This window comes from Agelaius tricolor, unplaced genomic scaffold, assembly GCF_023055355.1.
Source record: "Agelaius tricolor isolate 1412-34295 unplaced genomic scaffold, bAgeTri1.0.p SCAF_7, whole genome shotgun sequence".
NCBI lineage: Eukaryota > Metazoa > Chordata > Aves > Passeriformes > Icteridae > Agelaius > Agelaius tricolor.
Window position 1 is genome coordinate 431689 of NW_027269267.1, and position 20411 is coordinate 452099.

The 20411-nt window shown below is 55.2% G+C and overlaps 1 protein-coding gene across 9 annotated transcripts in view; it reads left to right on the plus strand.

Moving 5' to 3' along the window:
• The window catches only part of STIM1 (stromal interaction molecule 1), a 73508-nt gene that overhangs the window by 24777 nt on the left and 28320 nt on the right, over nucleotides 1-20411 (plus strand). For all 9 annotated transcript variants that reach the window (XM_071430021.1, XM_071430012.1, XM_071430015.1 and 6 more), the window contains exons 2-6: nucleotides 235-365; nucleotides 6814-6928; nucleotides 11912-12023; nucleotides 12960-13075; nucleotides 18333-18510. In XM_071430021.1, coding sequence (XP_071286122.1) covers nucleotides 235-365; nucleotides 6814-6928; nucleotides 11912-12023; nucleotides 12960-13075; nucleotides 18333-18510 — 652 coding nt within the window. The remainder of the gene's footprint in view (nucleotides 1-234; nucleotides 366-6813; nucleotides 6929-11911; nucleotides 12024-12959; nucleotides 13076-18332; nucleotides 18511-20411) is intronic.

A 20411-nucleotide genomic window follows, 5' to 3' on the forward strand; every position in this document is an offset into this window, starting at 1 on the left:
CTGCCGCCTCAGGGGGGGTCGGTGCTGCCGCCTCAGGGGGGGTCGGTGCTGCTCCCTGAGGGGTCGGCGCTGCCGCCTCAGGGGGGGTCGGCGCTGCCGCCTCAGGGGCTGTCGGCGCTGCCGCCTCAGGAGGGTCGGCGCTGCCGCCTCAGGGGGGTCGGTTCTGCCGCCTCAGGGGTCGGCGCTGCCGCCTCGGGTCGGTGCTGCTGCTGACGTGCTGCTGTTGCCCCACAGAGTTCTGCCGCATCGACAAGGCCCTGTGCCACGATGAGGACGAGCAGCTGAGCTTCGAGGCCGTGCGCAACATCCACAAGCAGATGGACGATGATGCCAATGGCAACGTGGACGTGGAGGAGAGCGACGAGGTCGGTGAGGGGCTGGGCTGTGCCCAGTGGGGCCTTGAGCAGCTGGAATGGGGGCTGGATGGAGTTAAGGGCAATAAAGAGGGTATTTACTGAAGGGCCTTCAAAGGCCACACCCTGGCAGGACCACAGCCACAGTCATGGCTCTGCCCAGGTGGCTCCAAGATGGAAGCAAAGAGAGCTTGGTCAGGAGATCTCACATTTTAATAAGTTTTAGTCCATTTGCATGCAGGAGTTAACTGTCTGATTAATAGCTTCAAATGATGAAGTTTCATCCTCCTTGCTCACTTGCCTGCCCTCCTCTTTTCACATTGTTTGTGCTTTGGGCCTGAAGTTTGAAGAGATTGTCCTTGAGTCTCCAGCTAGAATGGGGTAGTTTTGTCTTCCCCACCCTGTGAAAAGATCCAAGTAAAGAGGATATTACAAAGCTTAAGATAAAGCTTAATATAATTTAGTATAACTCAATATAAAGCTAAAAGCTGGACACAAAACAGAACAGAGAAACTTAAAACCCAATGTATCACCAAGGCCTTGCCCAGCCCAGTGCTGGGGCTGCTCTCACAGTCAGGCTGCTTGTGGCCAGGGCTGCACTTGGGCTTGGTGCCTCCTCCTCAGCACAGAGGAAGCCACACGTCACCTTGAGATGATCCATGGGGTGTCTCAGCAGTGTCACCAGTGCTGCTGGGGCTTCTCCTCCCTGCTGGGGGTTTGTGATCACTTCATTGTTGTCAGAGCATCTGTGGGTGTCCTATCCCTAAAAGTGTCCAAGGCCAGGTTGGATGAGGCTTGGAGCAACCTGGGACAGTGGACGGTGTCCCCCATGGCAGGGGGGCCATCCCCCATGGCAGGGGATGGAATTAAATGAGCTTTAATGTCCCTCCCAACCCAAACCATTCCATGATTTTATGTGTACTGCATTCTTCCAGCAGCCAACTAAAGCAGTTTCAGTCCGTATGTGCTCACTGCTAAAAAAGGAGCAGCTTTTTGTTGTGTTAGCCTGAGAGATTTTAGCTGATAAAGGATTGAAGGGAAAGAAAGTTGTTGTTCTTTGTTTATAGAAGCACCGATGGAAATAAGAGTCTGCAGGAAAAGGGAAAGCTCCTTGTTTGCAGTGTTGCCTCAGTTGTGGTGGGTGCTTGTTAGAGGTGAGGAATTCTGTCTTGTAGGGAGAACTGGCAGCTAAACAGGAAAGGCAGAGTGTTGGAAGCTGAAAGGAAGCACGTGGGAGCAGGGATCTGCTGCCACTCACGGGTAGCTCTGCAGTCCCAGGTGACAGAATCCCAGACTGGTTTGGGCTGGAAGAGACCTTAAACCCACCCAGTGCCTCCCCTGCCATGGCAGGGACACCTCCCACTGTCCCAGGCTGCTCCAAGCCCCAGTGTCCAATCCTGCCAGGGATCCAGGGGCAGCCCCAGCTGCTCTTGCAAACCCAGCCATCACCATGTCCCTCTGGGGCAGTGGCAGTCCCCAGGGACACGACACAGGCCCCTGGTGCCAGGAGCTGCTGGTTTTGGGTGGCTGTTCCCAGCTTGCAGGGCTGTTCCCTCTGCCCCAATCCCACTTGGCTGGGTAATGAAAACAATTGAAAAGCTTCCAGTTGCATTTCCTCCACCTCTTGAGGTGTTTCCCTGGAGGCAGCTCCCTGCACTGGGTGGCTGGAGCTGCAGCTTAGCCTCTCCCAGGGACTGGGGCAGCCTTGGGCAGCCCAGTTCAGCCCAAGTGTGCTGTTCCCTGGCATTAAATTAGGAATAAGCCTCGTGTCCTTAGGGCTGGGCACAGCTGGCAGTTTTATGTGTCTGAGCAAATCTTTTGCCCCCACTCCCATTGGAGTCATTGGGAGCTCCTGGTACAAAACACTGCTGGGAATGTGTGCTCAGAGCCTTGGCACAGAGACACTGCCAGGGTGGGAGGGATTCAATGGGTTTTTCCAGGAGGCCCCAGAATCACTGCCTTGGTGCTCCTACAGGCACTCCCCAAGCCCCTCTGAGCCCTGCCAGGCTGCTCCTGCTCCCAGCAGGGCAGCAGGTCTGGAACACCAGGAGAGGCTGAGGGGGCTGGGGCTGGAGCAAAGGAGGCTCAGGGGCCCTTGTGGCTCTGCACAAGTCCCTGCCAGGAGGGCACAGCCGGGGGGGTCGGGCTCTGCTCCCAGGGAACAGGGATAGAAGGAGAGAGATGGCCTTAACTGAACCAGGGGATGTGCAGGTTGGACATTGGGAAAATTCCTCCTGGAAAGGGCTGTCCAGCCTGAGTGGGGCACAGGGCACAATCCCAATCCCTTTCCTGCTGCCCACACTGTGAGATCAGCCCAGGGCACAGGGATTTCAGGTCCCAGTGCTCGTGGCCAGGGCCTGTGGAGCTTCTCCCAGGGCTGCTCCCAGTCCATTCTCCCCAGGCTGTGTTTGTGCTGGGGTTGCCCCCAGCCAGACCACTCAGGTTGTTGCATTTACAGTTGGGCTCCATGATTTTGGAAGTCTTTTCCAACCTCAGTGATTCCCTGTCCCTGGATTCCATCCATGCAGTTGCTGCTTTACCTCTGCTAAGCCTTTATTGAAGTTGCATTAAGTTCGCTGTCAATAAGCTCTGGAGCCACTCAGTGAGGTATTGCAGGAATTTCCCTCTCTGAGCTGGCTCCTGCTGTGTTCTCCCTGTCAAGGTTATCACTGTCCCCCACATGGACCCTGCAGTCAGGTTTAACTCTGGGCTGTGGGGGGACAGCTGCTGGGGGATTATTGGGAAGAATGCAGGAGGCTCAAATTTAAACCTTTTACGGGGTTCATGGACTTCCAGGATGGTCTGTTAGGAGGGACTTTAGGCCTCATCCAGTTCCACCACCTGCCATGGGCAGAGACACCTTCCATTATCCCAGGTTGCTCTAAGCCTGGTCTAGCCTGGATTGGAACACTTCCAGGGATGGGCATTTTCCTGCTTGGTTGAGAACTTGATATTTTCATTTATTATTTTGGCCCCTGCCCTTTGGAGGTCGGTGATGGGAGTGTTTTGTTGGGACTGAAATCCCTGCCTGGGCAGAAGGGGACACACAGGCAGCACAGGTATTTTTAAAATAAATGATGGGTGGAGTCCCACAGCTTCACACTGTCCATACATCATCCTTGCAGTTTTCCTGCTGGGAAGTGAATTTTCAATGAAGTTTCAGATGACATCAGTGGCCTCGATTAAAGTGAAAGAACTGTCCCTCATGGGGAAATCTTCTAATTAGGGATCTATTCCTGTCTCCATGCTCACAGCAAAGGCAGCTCTGGCTCTTTGGGATGTGGCTGCCCGGTGCCAGGGCTCTGGGATGCTGCCAGCCTGGTTTCCTCAGGAAACACGGTTTGTGTTGCTGCCCAGCCTTTCTCTGGCTCCTCCCAGAGCCAGGGCCCGCTGCCTGGGCTCACTGGGTGGGGAAGGCCTTGGAGCCAGGGGTTTCCTGTCCCTTTGGGGGAGCTGGGAGCTCGGGGAGCTGCTGGGGTTGGGGAGCACAGGGAGCTGCCAGCACGTGGCCGGGTCTGGCTCTTGGCTGGGCCCAGCAGGAGCTGCTGCTCGGGAGGGAGGGATGGGATGTGGCACACATCCAGGGATGTGGGAGGGATGGGCAGCTTTGAAAAATCACTCCAGTAGCTGCAGTTTCTGCGGATAAAAAAACCACAGGACAGAGTTCAAGGAGAGCTTGGACCACGCTCCCAGGCACAAGGTGAGGTTGTTGGGGCTGTGCAGAGCCAGGATTTGGACTCGATGAGCCCTTTGGGTCCCTCCCAATTCAGGAGGTTCTGTGATTCTATGGAAAAAAAACCCTCCAGAAAATTCCATTTGGTGGATCTGCTCATTTTTGAGTGTTCCTTCAGCCAGCAAGTTTTATCCTGCTTCAGTCCCTCTGCAGCTCTCCTGGAGCCCCTTCAGGCCCTGCCAGGGGCTCTGAGCTCTCCCTGGAGCTGCTCCTGTCCAGCTGAGCACCCCCAGCTCTCCCAGCCTGGCTCCAGAGGGGCTCCGGCCCTGGAACAGCACTATGGCTCCTCTGGGCTCTCTCCAGCAGTTCCAGGTCCTCTTGTGTTGGAGGCCTCAGAGCACCAAGATCAGCATTCCCAGGCTGAGTTTTCCCACTGTGATCCCAGGTCCTCCTGGGGTTTGTAGCAGTGGTTCTGGTCCTGTTGCTTTTGGCTGGTTTGCCCAGGGTGTTCCTTTCCCTGAACTTGGTGGGGAGACTCGGGTTTGACTCAGTTTCCTTGTGCATTCACAGCCTGGCTGAGGCTGGGGTGGTCTGGGTGGGATCCTGGAGATGGTCTGTGGGACCTTGGCAATGGTGTGATCCACCCTCTGTCCAGGGCTCAGAGCTTTGGGTGTCTCCAGGCCTGGGATCAGTGGGATCTTTAACACTTGGAAGTGCTGCTTTTCAGTGGTTTGCCAGTAGGTCAGTGCTCTGCACGGTGCTTCTTGTGCCTGGGGTTTGGAATATCTGGGATAGTGGAAGGTGTCCCTGTCCATGCCAGCGGTGGGACTGGGTGGACTTTAAGGTCCTTCCAACCCAAACCAGTCTGGGACTCCATGAGTTTGTCTTTTCCCCAGAAGCTACTGGTGGAAAATGTGCTTTAAGGTCTGTCTGGGCTTTGGTGGGCTCAGCCCAGCTCCCCCAGCCCCATCCTGCATCCTCTCCCTGCTCATTTATTGGGACATCCCCAGCCCAGCTCCGTCCCCTCCGCCGAGTCCTTGGGTTTGTTTTGGCCCCTGTGAGCCCAAGGGAAGCTGAGGGATCACCTTTCCTTTCTGTGCTCCCGAGCTAAATATACAGAGCAGCAGCTGACCGTGCTGTGGTGGGAGCTGGGGCTGGGGCTGGAGCAGGGCCGGTGACATCGGTGACATCGGTGACATTGGTGACATTGCCATGTTCCTGCTTGTTCACGGTGGCGCCCACAGGGGACAGGGCTTGGCACAGCTGGAGCCCCGAGGCTCAGCCCCTGCTGAAACACACATTTTCCATGCATTCTCCAGTTTCCACATCTCCCCACATTGTCCTGTTTCCCACATCTCCCCACATTCTCCCAGTTTCCACATCTCCCCACATTCTCCCAGTTTCCACATCTCCCCACATTCTCCCAGTTTCCACATCTCCCCACATTCTCCAGTTTCCACATCTCCCCACATTGTCCTGTTTCCCACATCTCCCTACATTCTCCAGTTTCCACATCTCCCCACATTCTCCCGTTTCCCACATTTCCCCACATTCTCCCAGTTTCCACATCTCCCCACATTCTCCCGTTTCCCACATCTCCCCACATTCTCCCAGTTTCCACAATTCCCCAAATTCTCCCAGTTTCCACATTTCCCCACATTCTCCCAGTTCCCACATTTCCCCACATTCTCCCATTTCCCACATTTCCCCACATTCTCCCATTTCCCACATTTCCCCACATTCTCCCATTTCCCACATTTCCCCACATTCTCCATTTTCCTGTGTTCTGGGGGGCAGAAAGAGCCCTGGCAGCTTTTGGGCAGCAGGGCAGAGCCCCAGGCTGGAGCTGCCTCCCTGGCTTTGCAGGGAGCCCGGGATCTAAAGCTGCCCAGACCTTCTCCGTGCCCTGTCTGATGCTAAAACACCATCTCCAGCTCTAAGGTGTTTTTTGGGTGTGGGTATCATCCTGTTGCTCGTGGAAGAGCCCAGGGATGAAGCTGCCTGTGTGGGGATTTTGTCCTGGGGGGTGGGAATGTGGAATTATCCTTGAGCTTGGTTCCACCTGTTGGGCACTGGAATGTGAGTGGTTCTCTGTCTACTGGTGGATTTCACAGCCTGGTTTGGGTTGGAAAAACCTCACAACCCATCCAGTGCCACCCCTGCCACAGCAGGGACACCTTCCAGTGTCCCAGGCTGCTCCAGCCTGGCCTTGGGCACTGCCAGGGATCCAGAGGCAGCTCCAGCTGCTCTGGGCCCCCACTGAGCTGGGATACATAGATTTATTTATATTTTTCAGTGGAACTGCCTCCCCTCCTGCCCGTGGCATTTGTTTCAGCTTGGATTTGAAGGTGCAGATCAAATCCAGTAATAATTCTTGGGTTCTTACTCCAGTGACATAAAGCTGGTTTCATTGTGCCACTTAGGTGAATTTTTGGTGTTACTATAATTCAGAGAAAAGTCTGGATTCCCAAGACCAAAGGTTCTAATTAATTATCCCTTCTCTGTATTAAAAGGAATTTAATGTATTTACTTATTGAATATTTTCCTGGCTGCTCTTCCCAGGAACAGAGATATTTAGGGGTACTGCAGGGAATATACTTATATCTGTATAAAAGATACATGTATATATCTTATATCTCTAATATATCCATTATATTTATGGGCTTTTTAAAATTCAGATTTATTATGGCTTTCCAATCAAAATTATTACTATTCAGATTTTTTTATGCTCCTCATCTCCCTGAAGGATGAACCAAAGCTTAATCCTGCTGTTAATTCCTCTCCTAGTTCTTGAGGGAAGACTTGAATTACCATGACCCAGCAGTCAAGCACAGCACTTTCCATGGAGAGGACAAACTCATCAGTGTGGAGGACCTCTGGAAGGCCTGGAAAACATCAGAAGGTAAAAAAGGGCAAAAAGCCAAGAAATCCTTTCCTAAGAGTGCAGAGAGTTTGGATTGCAGATGGCCTGGGCAGGGTGTGCAGCTCTCAGGAGGAATGTGCTGCTTTTCCTCCCTTGTACCAGGCCTTGTGCTCTTCCAGCTCCCTTTTTGAGGTGTGGATTCCCAGAATTTCCTCAGGGTTGGTCCTTCCAAACTCTTCCTGCTGCACCTGAGCATGGCCACCAAAGGATCAGTTCTTGTTTTGTTCCTCTGCCCTAGAAATGTGTGTAAAATACAGCCAAATTCCAGATTCTTCAAACACCCAGATCCAGATGGAATTGTAATGGGGTGATAAATATCCTAAATATTCAGTAGAGCTGCTTGGGAGCTTTCCTGCAGGTTGTGCTTTCCTTAGGAGAAACTTTCTGAACATGAAAAGCTCCTTCACAATGAAAAGAGAGAATAAAATCCAGGAAGTGTCATCAGTACAGTCCATGCAGAAATAACTTTTAGCTGTTCCAAAATACTGTTATTTATCCCAGCATCCAGGGAGGTGGTGGGAGTTCAGCTTCTGCTGAGAAACCTCCTGAAACCTGGGAATCTTGGAACAAACTTTTAAGATTGGCAAGTGCTTCCCCAGTGCTTTCACACAGAATTCCACAGAAATCATTAATCCAGTTTTTTTCAGTGCTCCTCATCTCTAAAAGAGGAGTTCTGTCTAAGTCCATTCCCTGAAATACTGGATGTTAATCTTCTGATCAGTTCACCAGCCATTGCAATTTCAGTTTCTCATTTGTGTCCTGTTGGTATTTGACTTTTCTTCCTTAAATTCCTCTGGTGGGATGTGCTCTGTGTTCCCAGAGCTGTGGGTGCAGCTGCAGGGAGTGCAGCAGCCCCTCTCATTCTCAGGAGCACTGAATGAGGTGCAGCATCTGCACAGGGATTGGAAACACAGTGGGGCTGTGCATGAGGAGAGGAGAAGCTGCAGGGAGAGCTCAGAGCCCCTGGCAGGGCCTGCAGGGGCTCCAGGAGAGCTGCAGAGGGACTGGGGACAAGGCCTGCAGGGACAGCACCCAGGGAATGGCTGCCAGTGCCAGAGGGCAGGGCTGGCTGGGATCTTGGCAATGAGGAATTGTTCCCTGGCAGGGTGGGCAGGCCCTGGCACAGGGTGCCCAGAGCAGCTGGGGCTGCCCCTGCATCCCTGGCAGTGCCCAAGGCCAGGCTGGGCCCTGGGGACAGTGGGAGGTGTCCCTGCCATGGCTGGGGTGGCACTGGGTGGGCTCTGAGGTCCCTCCAACCCAAAGCAGTCTCTGTGATACCCGTGTGACAATTCCAGAGCTGTGTATCCCAGACCAGACTCTCTCCCCTGGAGCTGGATGGGGATGTGCTGACAGCTCTTGTCCAGATCACTGCAGGAGTGGCACAGTTGCCCAGGACAGGGAGGGAAACACATGCTGGGGGGATATCACAGCCCTGTGGATGTGGCACTTGGGAACATGGTCAGGGGTGGCCTTGGCACTGCTGGGGGTGGTTGGACTCTGGGCTCAGAGGGATTTTCCAGCCTCAGGGATGCTGTGATTCCATGACTCCCAGTCCCTGTGCCTCCTGTGTGCAAGGAGTGCCTCCTGTAAGAAATATTTATCCCATTACAGGCTGTTTACACATGGCTTTGCCTGGAGAGTCTTTTGCTGTCAGCTGGGAAAGGGTAGAAATCATTAAGGGATGGAGGAGAACGTCCCTTGATAATCAGCAGGCCCCTAATTACTGAGCTGCCCTGGCTCTGTCCCTGCCCCTGGCACAGCCAGGACCTGGCAGAGCTGCTGTGGCACAGTGGGTGTCCAGTGCTGCACTCAGCTCCTGCTCTTGTCTTCCCTTTCATCATCTTTAGATCTGGCTGATAGAATAAGTGAGGTTTCTGAAGGGTGCTCTGATGTCATGGAATCACAGAGGGTTTGGGATGGGAGGGACCTCACAGCCCAGCCAGTGCCAGCCCTGCCAGGCAGGGAACCTTCCACTGTCCCAGGCTGCTCCCAGCCCCAGTGTCCGACCTGGCCTGGGACACTGCCAGCAAAATTTGAAGCCTAATTTTGGAGTTTGAGCTGAAGTCATGAATCAGGCTTGTAGGAAAGGTCTGCTCCCTCCTGGGGGTGTGAAAAGCAGCGGTGAAGGGCACTGACATCCCACAGGGATGGGGTGGCTGGGCCTGTGCCATTTGTTTTCAAGCCATTGCTTTTCCTCCCTTCCATGGCTGCTGTTCCTGGTCACATGTGGAAAGTAAAAAGATATTTCTGCCCCTGAATTATGGCAGAAGATAAAGGTGGTGATGCCCTTATGAGGTGCTGAGTCTGAGGGATGGCATCTGGGTGAGCCTGCTCTGCCAAAGCCATGGAAGTGATGCCAGATCAGCCCCTGGGGAGAGGAGGCAGGGCAGGGTCCTGCTCATCTGTGCCTGTGCTTCTCAGGGATTCTTCCCCAAAAAACATGGCTGCATACGGAGTGAGAGGAGCTCTGGAGGAGCCCAGGGCAGCAGTGAGGCTGCTGGGGATGTGGGGATGTGGCTCTGGAGAGCACAGGGCAGCAGTGCTGCTGCTGGGGATGTGAGGATGTGGCTCTGGAGAGCCCAGGGCAGCAGTGCTGCTGCTGGGGATGTGGGGATGTGGCTCTGGAGAGCACAGGGCAGCAGTGCTGCTGCTGGGGATGTGGGGATGTGGCTCTGGAGAGCCCAGGGCAGCAGTGCTGCTGCTGGGGATGTGGCCTGATGGCTCTGGAGAGCACAGGGCAGCAGTGCTGCTGCTGCTGGGGATGTGGGGATGTGGCTCTGGAGAGCCCAGGGCAGCAGTGCTGCTGCTGCTGGGGATGTGGCCCATGTCCCGTGTCACGTGCTGGTGATGTCACCATGCATGGCCTGTGGCTTCTCCCATCCTCCCATCGTTGCCATCCTGCTGGTGCCACAGGTGTGCCCCAGTGTGTGGGACAGTGACCAGCACTGTAGGGAGGGTTGGTGGCATCATCTGTGCCACCCTGCAGCTGGGTCACCGTGCCAGCGTCCATGGGGATGGAGCCTTGCTGTCCTTGCTTGGTGCTGGGCTCTGCCTCTGCTCCCTCATCTCCCTCAGCTTCATCCACTCAGTTAGCGCTGAGCTCCATCTCTGAGCTCACTCATCTTGCCAGATCCCTCATTTCTCGCATCTCTGTCATTTCTCTGAGCTCCATCTGCCTCATCTCTCTCAGCTCCCTCAGGTCTGTGAGCTCCCTCAGCTTCCTCATCTTCATCTTTCTCCACTTCATCAGTTCAATCAGCTCTTGGAGCTTGCTCATCTCTCTCAGCTCCCCCAGTTCTCACAGCTCCATCTCCCTCATCTCTCCCAGATCTCTCATCTCATTTCTCTGACCTCCATCTCCCTCATCTCTCCCAGATCTCTCATCTCATTTCTCTGACCTCCATCTCCCTCATCTCTGAGCTCCAGCTCCGTCATCTCTCTCAGCTCCCCCATGTCCCCCAGCTCCCTCATCTCCCAGATCTCTCATCCCTCCTCTCCCTCACCCCTCAGCTCCCCATGGGAGGCACTGGGCTCCCTGGAGCTTGGGCAGATGTTTCTGTGCTCGTGGGCCCAGTCAGGGTTGCATTGCAGCAGAGCCATGCAGCCCTGCCAGGGACGGGGCCAGGGGATGATAAATTCAGGTGTAACAAAGCCCCCTCTGTCCAGTAAACACATCTGCTGTGCCCCAGGCCAGGCTGGGCACTGGGACAGTGGAAGGTGTCCCTGCCATGGCAGGGGTGGCACTGGGTGGGCTGTGAGCTCCCTCCCAATCCAACCCAGTCTGGGATTCTGGGATTGTGTTTGCCTTCAGAGCGTTGCTGTAAGTGCAGCACAACAAAGTGGCAAAGGCAGGAGCTTGATTTCCTAAGGTCTCCTCACTTATGGCTCTGGAGCTGCGTGACAGCCCCATAAATAATGCACAGATGCCTGGGGAAGAGGTTAAGGAGCAGAGTTCACCTGGTTCACTTGGGCTGCAGCACCTGCTCCACCTCCTCCCACAGATCCTTTCTCAAGCTGCTTCCGATGGATTTTTCCTGGCACTGCTCCGTGTGTGCTTAGCGAAAGCTCAGAGGGGATCCCAGAATCACAGCAGGGTTTGGGTTGGAAGAGACCTCAAAGCCCACCCAGGGACACCCCTGCCATGGCAGGGACACCTCCCACTGTCCCAGGTGCTCCCAGCCCCAGTGCCCAGCCTGGCCTTGGGCACTGCCAGGGATCCAGGGGCAGCCCCAGCTGCTCTGGGCACCCTGTGCCAGGTCTGGAGTAGGGGGTGAGGCTTTGGGAGCTGACCCCAGAATTCAGGGCCTTTGGGCACGTGCTGAGGATGAGCATTCCCTGTTGGAGAGTGGAGGCAGCAGGATCACCTGGCTGATGGAAACCCCAGTGATACCAGCTTTGGGTCACCTGCCAGCACTGTGGGTGTTGGCCCTGCCAGGGTGCCCAGCCCGAGCCCTGCTGCTGCCATGGCACGAGGTGGAGCCTCCTCTGCTCTTCTATCTGATGGCCTCATTGCATGTGTTAATTTTGGGAACTGGGAGCACAGGGGCAAACCAGCCCTGGGAAAGGTGTGTTGTGACAGAGAAAGCTCCAGGCAGCTCCTCCCGTGCCATGTGGGGTCTGTGGGGGCTCAGGGGCAGCAGAACCTCAGGAGTTCCTGAGTCTGGGCAAAAATGGTCCCATGAGGGGGAGGCTGAGGTCCTGCGGGATTGCCTGGAGTGTCCCACTGCCAGGGGGCAGGGCTGGATGGGATCTTGGCAATGAGGAATTGTTCCCTGGCAGGGTGGGCAGGCCCTGGCACAGGGTGCCCAGAGCAGCTGGGGCTGAGAGCAGCCTGGGACAATGGGAGGTGTCCCTGCCATGGCAGGAGTGGCACTGGGTGGGCTCTGAGGTCCCTGCCAGCCCCAAGCTGTGGCTCCCTGGTGTCCATGCCCCCCATGAGCTGTGCTGTTGTGCTCTCTGCAGTGTACAACTGGACGGTGGACGAGGTGGTGCAGTGGCTCATCTCCTACGTGGAGCTGCCCCAGTACGAGGAGACCTTCCGCAAGCTGCAGCTCAGCGGCCACGCCATGCCCAGGTCAGTGCCAGGCCCGGGCAGTGCCAGGCCCAGGGCAGTGCCCGCAGTGTCCCCATGGGATGTGTGCAGGGAAAGCACCAGGCCTGGCAGGAGTTAGCTCCTCTCATCACCTGCAGTTCCTTGGCCTGTGCGCTGCCCAGTTCTGCTCCAACTGTGAGTGAAAAGAGGGGAAATTTGGGTTAGATACAGGGAAGGCATTGTTCCCTGGCAGGGTGGGCAGGCCCTGGCCCAGGGTGCCCAGAGCAGCTGGGGCTGCCCCTGCATCCCTGGCAGTGCCCAAGGCCAGGCTGGGCACTGGGGCTGGGAGCACCTGGGACAGTGGGAGGCGTCCCTGCCATGGCAGGGGTGGCACTGGGTGGGATTTAAAATCCCTCCTAACCCAAACCATCCATGATTCCATGGAAGAGGAGCACTGGCTGGGAGTCATCCTAAGTTGTAACAGGTTTGAAAAACCTCAGTGCAGCTTTTTTGGATAAAGGTTCCTGTTGCTGAAAAAGGGTCTTCTCAACTGACTGGGAAGGAAGGATTAACTGGGGATAAAATGAGGATGGTTTTGAGGCAGCCCAATGAGTGTCCACATCCCTTCCAAGGGAGAACTGTGGTTTGTGGTCTGTGACACAGGATGTAAAGGCAATGGAGATTTGGTTAAAAAATACTTAATAGTGATTGGTAGGACACCAGAAGATGGGTTTTGATGGGATATCAGTTCCTCATGCTGTCAGGTAATGAATTAGGCCTGGCCCTGGTTTTTCCTGCTCTCTCCCACTCCTAAAAATGCTGCTGCAAAGTGTCCTGGAGACACCCTGGTTAGAGACAGCAGCAGTGAGGGATTTGCCCTGGTAGCAGGGAGCTCCCAGGCCCTGCTCTGCATCTCCCTGATGCCTGCTGGCCCTGGTGGCTGTGCCCACAGCAGTTGTTTGTCCCCCTGTTGTGCAGGCTGGCAGTGAACAATGCCACCATGATGGGCACGGTGCTGAAGATGACCGACCGCAGCCACCGGCAGAAGCTGCAGCTCAAGGCTCTGGACACGGTGCTCTTCGGGCCTCCTCTGTGTGAGTACCAGACCCACCTGCCAGCCTTGGGAACCACCCCAGGGCCACAGCTCTGCTCAGACTGGGCACCAGAGCCAGTTCTGGGTGACCCAAAGTGCAGCCTCAGCCAGGGGAGTCATCCCAGCACAGCTACCCTGGAGCAGGAATGGTTGTCCTGGGTTTATGGGAGCAGCTCTGTAGCCTGGAGCATCCTGGGCTGGCATTCCCATCTCAGAGGGCTCTCCCAGAGGTGCAGCTGGGATCTCCCACTGTGCTGCTGGGATCTCCTGTGCCCACAGGGTAAAACCTGCTGCCCTTCTGCGGTGCTGATGGTGCTAGAGGGCAGCAGCCCTGTCCTGCCTGCTCCCAGGGCAGCTGCTGCCATGTCCTGGAGCTCTGTCATCATCTCCTGGGCTTTCCTGGGGCTCCACTGTCCTGTCCTGAGACTCAGGCTATGAACTACCCACCTCTGGAGGAGGGGGGGAGCAGCAGGCTGGATGGGAAGTTTAGGGTGGTGGTGGGAGGCCCTGGGCTCCTTTGATGCCTTATCAGGATCTCAAGCTCTCTGACGTGTGTCTCCACGCTCCAGGTGCTCCCAGCTCCCTCTGGCTCCTGTCTGCTCCCTGTTGAAGGTGCTTTTGTCTCTCTCCTTCTCTGCATGGCTTTCTCCTGGGCTTTGGGTGCACAGGGGTGGAACCCCCCTTTCCTGCTGCCCATGCTGGGGGATCTTCCCCATGCTGGGGAATTTTGGGGTCCCAGTGCTTGTGGCTGGGGCATTCCTGGCCTCTCCCACTCCAGCACCCCCAAGTCCTTCTGCCCAGGGCTGCTCTCCAGCCATTCCCACCCAGTTCTGGGAAATCTGCCTGCACAGTGTGAGCCACAGTGTGAGGCTGGGCAGAGCCATAGGGAGCAAATCCCAAGCCTGGCTTGTACAATCAGCCAGTTCTGCTCACGGTTATTGAAAAGCCTCTTTTGCACAGGCACAGGTTGGTGTTTATTTATTGCTTGTGTTAAATGTGAAGCTTTTTGATGCCTGGGTGGCTCCAGCCCAGCGACTCCTGTGCTGGGGGCAGGATTTTTCCAGAGTTGTTGTGCTGTGTAAATGGCAGAGTGAATGGCTTGTACTGGCTGGGAATGAATGCCTGTTGCCATGCTGGAGCTGTTTGTTCTGCCCTGCAGCTCCCTGGCCCTGCAGCCTGACCCTCCCTGGGGCACAGAGATCAAAGTGTGCAGGGAACCGTGCTGCTGCTCTGCAGCCAGGGCTGCTCACACCCCTCTCAGCTCCTGCTGGGAGCTTTCCAGGCCAGCCTGGGCTGGTGCAAGGTGTCCCTGCTCACAGCAGGAGGTGGAATGGGATGAGCTTGGAGGTCCCTCCCAACCCAAACCATTCCATGGTTCTATAATACAGGGTGTGTGAGAAGTGGAAATAGGCTTTAAATCTGCAGCTGAAGGAGAGATTGATCCCTCTTCAGAAGGTAAAACTTGCTGGTTTCTGGTCATCTGAATGGCTTTGTCTCCACTCAAGGGGAGAGGTTGTTTATCCAATCCAATTCCTTCAGGAATGGATTGCACAACACTTTTCAGGAGCCAGCAGCAAGTGGCAGCTTGGGCAGTGCTCAGTGACCTTTCAAGCTGCAGAAGCTGCTTTACACCTCCTTTCCCATGGTCAGGGGAGGTGGCTCTGGAGGGCAGCTGGGCTCTGGGGGTCTCTGAGCTGCTGGCAGTGGGAGGTGGTGCACAGGTACAGAGTTCCAAGGGTTTGTCTCTTCTCTTGAAGCTCTGTTCACCACAGGTGTGAAAGCTTCGATAAAAGCAGCCTCAGTTGGAGCCCCAGGCCTCCTGCAGGCTCCTAAATCCAGACACCCTGCTGCTGTGGGGATCACAGCACCTGGACACAGTGCTGCTCCTGCTGCTGGGTGAAGGTTTTCCAAACCCAGGGCTCCAGGGGTGGGTGTCTGGCTCGTGGCAGAGGTTCCAGCCGGATTCCATGGCCAGTTTCCATGTGGATCTGCAGGCTCCTGCCATCCCTCCAGGTCTGGTTCCTGCTGCCAGGCTCCAGCCCTGCCATTTCCTCCAGCAAACAGGTCTGACCACTTCAGCTCTGTAATTAATCCAAGTGCAAGGGAGCGTGGAACAATTAAAGTCTAAGCAACATGAGATGATTCCTTCTTCTGTGTCTGTCCCTTTGGGGTCCTGTTCCTGTGATTCAGGAATTTATCTGGCACAAAATAGCACAACTTCAGGTGAACATGGAATCCAGAATGCTTTGGGTAGAGAGGGACCTCAGAGCCCACCCAGTGCCACCCCTGCCATGGCAGGGACACCTCCCACTGTCCCCAGGGCCCAGCCTGGCCTTGGGCACTGCCAGGGATGCAGGGGCAGCCCCAGCTGCTCTGGGCACCCTGTGCCAGGGCCTGCCCACCCTGCCAGGGAACAATTCCTCATGGCCAAGATCCCATCCAGCCCTGCCCTCTGGCACTGGCAGCCATTCCCTGGGTGCTGTCCCTGCAGGCCTTGTCCCCAGTCCCTCTGCAGCTCTCCTGGAGCCCCTGCAGGCCCTGCCAGGGGCTCTGAGCTCTCCCTGGAGCTTCTCCTCTCCAGGTGAGCCCCCCCAGCTCTCCCAGCCTGGCTGCAGCCCCTCTGGGCTCTCTCCAGCAGCTCCAGCTGCTCCTGCTGTTGGTGTCCCAGGGCTGGAGGCTCTGCAGGTGCAGCTCTGCTGCTTTTGAACTTGGGACAGACTTTTCTGTAATTTGATCTCTTTCCCTGCTGCTCCTGTGCCCTGGGCCAGAGACTGAGGGCACCTGGCAGAGCCTCAGATTGTTCCTGTGCAGTTGATCGTGATTTAAGTCCCCTGGCTTTGTCCCTGGCCCTCAGCAGGGCTGGCACAGCCTGTCCTGCACCCCTGTGGCCGTGGCTGCTCCCAGCAGCAGGCAGGCCTGGGCTCACCTTACACCTGCACAGGCTGCAGGAAAAGCCATGTACACCATGCAAAACAGACTTCTCCACCTTTCCCATTTCCTTCTTTTGGGAAAGGAGGGACAACAGGCACAGTTTTATCACAGACTGATTGTTCTGCTCAGCTGCAGGACTTGATGTCCTGCTGGGTTTGCAGCTCTGCCTGGGCTTGGTGTTTGAAAGCGAAATGATTGAGCAAGGGGGGAAGGTCTGGAGCTGCAGGAGTGCTGGTTGGGATTAGATAGCAGAAAAAAGCATCTACAGTGAAGGTGAGAAAATGGAGATGCTCCCAGAGCTGGAACCCCTCTGCTCTGTGGGGCCAGGCCAAGGGGGAATGGCTGCCAGTGCCAGAGGGCAGGGCTGGATGGGATCTTGGCAATGAGGAATTGTTCCCTGGCAGGGTGGGCAGGCCCTGGCACAGGGTGCCCAGAGCAGCTGGGGCTGCCCCTGCATCCCTGGCAGTGCCCAAGGCCAGGCTGGGCACTGGGGACAGTGGGAGGTGTCCCTGCCATGGCAGGGGTGTCCCTGGGTGGGCTGTGAGGTCCTTTCCAACCCAAACCATCCTGGTATTCCATGCTTCTACATTTCCATCCAAGCTGGGTTTTCCTCAGAGTTTTCTCATGCCCGTGCCTGTCACTGTAGGCCATGACATAACATGATGTGCACACACTGCTTTTCTCAAGGCAAAAATGGGAAGTTTACTTTCTGACTTCAGCATTTATAGATTTCTAAAAGTGACAGTGGATTGAAGGTGACAATGCCACCTCTCCAATGATACTGGACAAACCAACAGTCCATCAAATTTCTCTTCCTCCATAAAAAAATGCAAAACCATCAGTTATTTACATAAAGTGTGTTAGAAAGTTCATTACAAGAATGTAAACATTAGAAGGCTTAGAAAATCTTAAAAAATCAGGGAGATGTGTCTTTGGCCAGGGCTGGTGCAGAGGAAGGATGTGTGCAAAGCTGCACTCCCAGCTGGAGCTGAGCCCAGCTGGCACCAGGGGCAGGACAGGGACCAGCTGGGGTGGGGCTGGCAGGGAATGGCCCCAGGAGAGCAGGGCTGTGGGAAGGTGGAACACAAAGCTCTCCCCAGATGGGAGCTGCAGGGACTGAGGCTGAGGGATGTGCAGGCACTTGCCAGGATCTGCTCCCTCGGAAGAGGATGTTGTGCTAATCCATCCGGAGGGGAGCGGGGCCAGCGCTCACCTTGTTTAGTTCTGAGTGCTGGATTTACCCTGGGTGCCTGCAGGGAATGATGGGCCACAGGTGCTGCTGGGGGAGATGGTGCTTGCCTGTCTCCTGGGCCCTGGGGAGGGCTCCTGTCCCTCTCCCTCTGAGGGGAAGCCTCTGCAATATGGGCAGGGAGCAGCAGCCCTGTCCCCATGTGTCCATCCAGGTCAGGCCGTGCTGTGCTCTGCCTTCCCAATTCAGGTTTCCACCTCCCAGGTCCCCTCCTGTCCCCCCAGCTCTACCAGTGTGACAGATGTGGTTTAGCTGGGGAGGGGCTTCAGCTCCTGTCTAACCCACCCCTGCCATGGCAGGGACACCTCCACAGCCACAGCTTCTCTGGGCACCCTGTGCCAGGGCCTGCCCCCCTCAGTACAGGTATTTTCCCCTGGATCTGGTGTGAATTGCCTGTTGTTTGTTCAAAACCAGTGGATACTGGTCATTAAGTCCCAGCTCACTGGACTGAGCTGCTCTTTCATTTGTGGCTTTTCCAGCACACACTTGTTTGAGTTACAGGAAAAAAATCTGCTTGACTCATCTTTTTGGGCTTTGTTTAGCACTTGAGCCCCCACTTAATTACTTTCATCCTCTCACATGCATCAACACCTTTTTTTGAATTAACTGTAGAAAAAGGGAATTTCCACACTGAGTTGTGGTTCTGATGGAAAGCTTGGCAGCTTGACAGTTGGACTCTTGAGCTGCCCCAGCTCTGTGATCTCAGAGTGTTTATTTTGTTCCAAGTGCTTATTTTGTTCTTAGTTACCTGTGCTGCCCTGTGGGATCACAGCCATTCTGGAGGGGGGTTCCTCTGTGCAGTTTCCCCTGTACCACTTATTATCAGGAAAATGGAGCTGGAAGATTTGCAATTTCATCTTTTGTGTTGTTGTTGCTGTCTCCAAATTGAATAAATGTTGTCAAGCCTCTGTTTTCCTCCTGAAATACTGACACAGCTCAACTGTCCCCTCAGTGAATCCTCTGCCACAGTTCCTTGTACGACTGCCCTGAGTTCTCCTGTCCCACTGTGGTGCAGCAGAGCCCTTTGGAGCTCTCCCCGTGGTCCTTTGGCCCCAGCAGTGTCTCTGGTCTCTTGCAGTGACTCGACACAACCACCTCAAGGACTTCATGCTGGTGGTGTCCATCGTCATCGGCGTGGGCGGCTGCTGGTTCGCCTACATCCAGAACCGCTACTCCAAGGAGCACATGAAGAAGATGATGAAGGACCTGGAGGGTCTCCACAGGGCAGAGCAGTCTCTCCATGACCTGCAGGAGAGGTAGGTTCCCATTGTCCATTCAGCTGGAGCACTCAGCTCTTCCTGTTCTATTCCTTCAGATTTCAGGAAATGCCTGTTTTGGTGCCTCACACCGGAGTCAGCCCCTTCCTGAGGGACTGGCAAAGCTGCCAGCAGCCTCTGGAGCTCAGAGAGGGGCCTGCCTCCTCCTGCAGGGACTCCTGGACCAGGCTGTTCTTTCCTAGTCACAGAACCAGGGAATGCTTTGGGTTCAAAGGGGCCTTTGAGCTTGTCCAGCCCCAGTCCTGCCGTGCAATCCAGCTTATCTGGAATTTGTCATCCAAACTTGTTTCACCTTGGCTTTTGATGGGGAAAAAGTGTGTGGGAGCAATCAGGGATTTACACATCCCCTCTTGAATTCTTGGAGCTGTGTGGGGAAGCAATACCTGAGTCAAAAGGTGTTATTTAAAAAGTGAAAAAAACCCATCATTTTGGAGTATTAAATAGGAATATCTGGGCTCTTGGCATATGGATCAGATCCTGCAACCTCAGGAATGGGGTCTCTATTCCCAGGAATCACTGCAGTGGTTCCAGTAGAGCTACTGATGGGAGAACAGGCTCCAAGAGAGCCTCTGGACAGGGATCTTCTGGGACAGGGAAGAGCCTTCAGCCCTGGTGATGACAAACCCATGGGGTGCTCTGGTAGTGGAATATTATAAGGGCAGATTTAGCAAATAACAGAGCAGAGATAGTGTGGGGCTTGAACTACTTTCTGTGAGGTTTCAGTGGAATTTGGGAGGATAAACATTAACTAGGCTGCCCTGTGAGCTGATGGCTGCATTTCCAGTGACTTCATGTGGACATGAGTTTGATGCCAGGCCAGTCACGGGGTGTGATGAGTGCCCTGTGCAGACACCAGGGTCCTGAGGGTGTCAGACCTGCAGCCAGCCAGCTTTTGGGAATCTGTGCAGTGCATCCCCAGGGCTGCAGCCCCACTGTAATGGCCTAGGAGCCCATTACAGCCTTACCCTGCCCCTGAATGTTGCTGCAAGGGCTCCTGGTCCCCAGTGGGGTGGTGTAGGGTAAATGAAGGTGGTGTAGAATGTAATCTTATCCCCTAAAGAGTTGCAGCTGAACCGATTACTAAAGATTAGGAGCAGGCCTGATGTTAACAGGCCACACCTGTAGCCAATAAGAAGAGGAGTGTTATAAAAGAGTGGATTGATGGGAACTGGAGTCAGTGCCTAGAGGAGCTGCCTACAGGAAACATCAAAGAGGTATGAAACTCTAGCAATATAGAGCTCTTGCACTATAATGATAACAGGGTGGTACCAGTTGGTGTCCCTGAGGAGAGAGCTCCCAGGTGATGGGGCTGTGCTGGGCACGTTCCCCTGGCACAAATCCGCTCCCCTCTGTGGCTCCAGCCCACAGCTGGCTCCACACGGCCTCGTGGAGTTTTGTGTTACAGCTTGGAAGCACTCCCAAAGAAGGTTTGATTTATTTTTCCTGCATCTGGGAGGAGATAGGGATCCCTTCTCCATGTCCATCCGTGGAGCAGCACTGTCCAGGGCAGGAGGGCTCACTGGGTGTCACCTCTGAGCTCCAAACTGGGAATGTGCCTGTGGGGAACGACCTTGGGCCCTGCTGCTGAGGGCAGAACCACGTAAACAAGTGGATGGATGTTCCTGGGAAGTTCAACTAATGCTCTAAAGCTCCTCAGGAGGAAACACAAAACCTCTGGGACTCTGCACAGCCTTGAGCCAGAGCACTCAGCAGGGCTCGTCCTCCACAGAGGGCACTGAGCAGGGGCTCAGGGACTGGGAGGTGAACTGGGGCCTTGGGAGGCCTTTTAAGGGGAAATGTCCCTTCCCTTCCTCATCCCTGGGAGGAAAGGAGGAGAACTGGGGCCTTGGGAGGCCTCTACGGGGAAATATCCCTTCCCT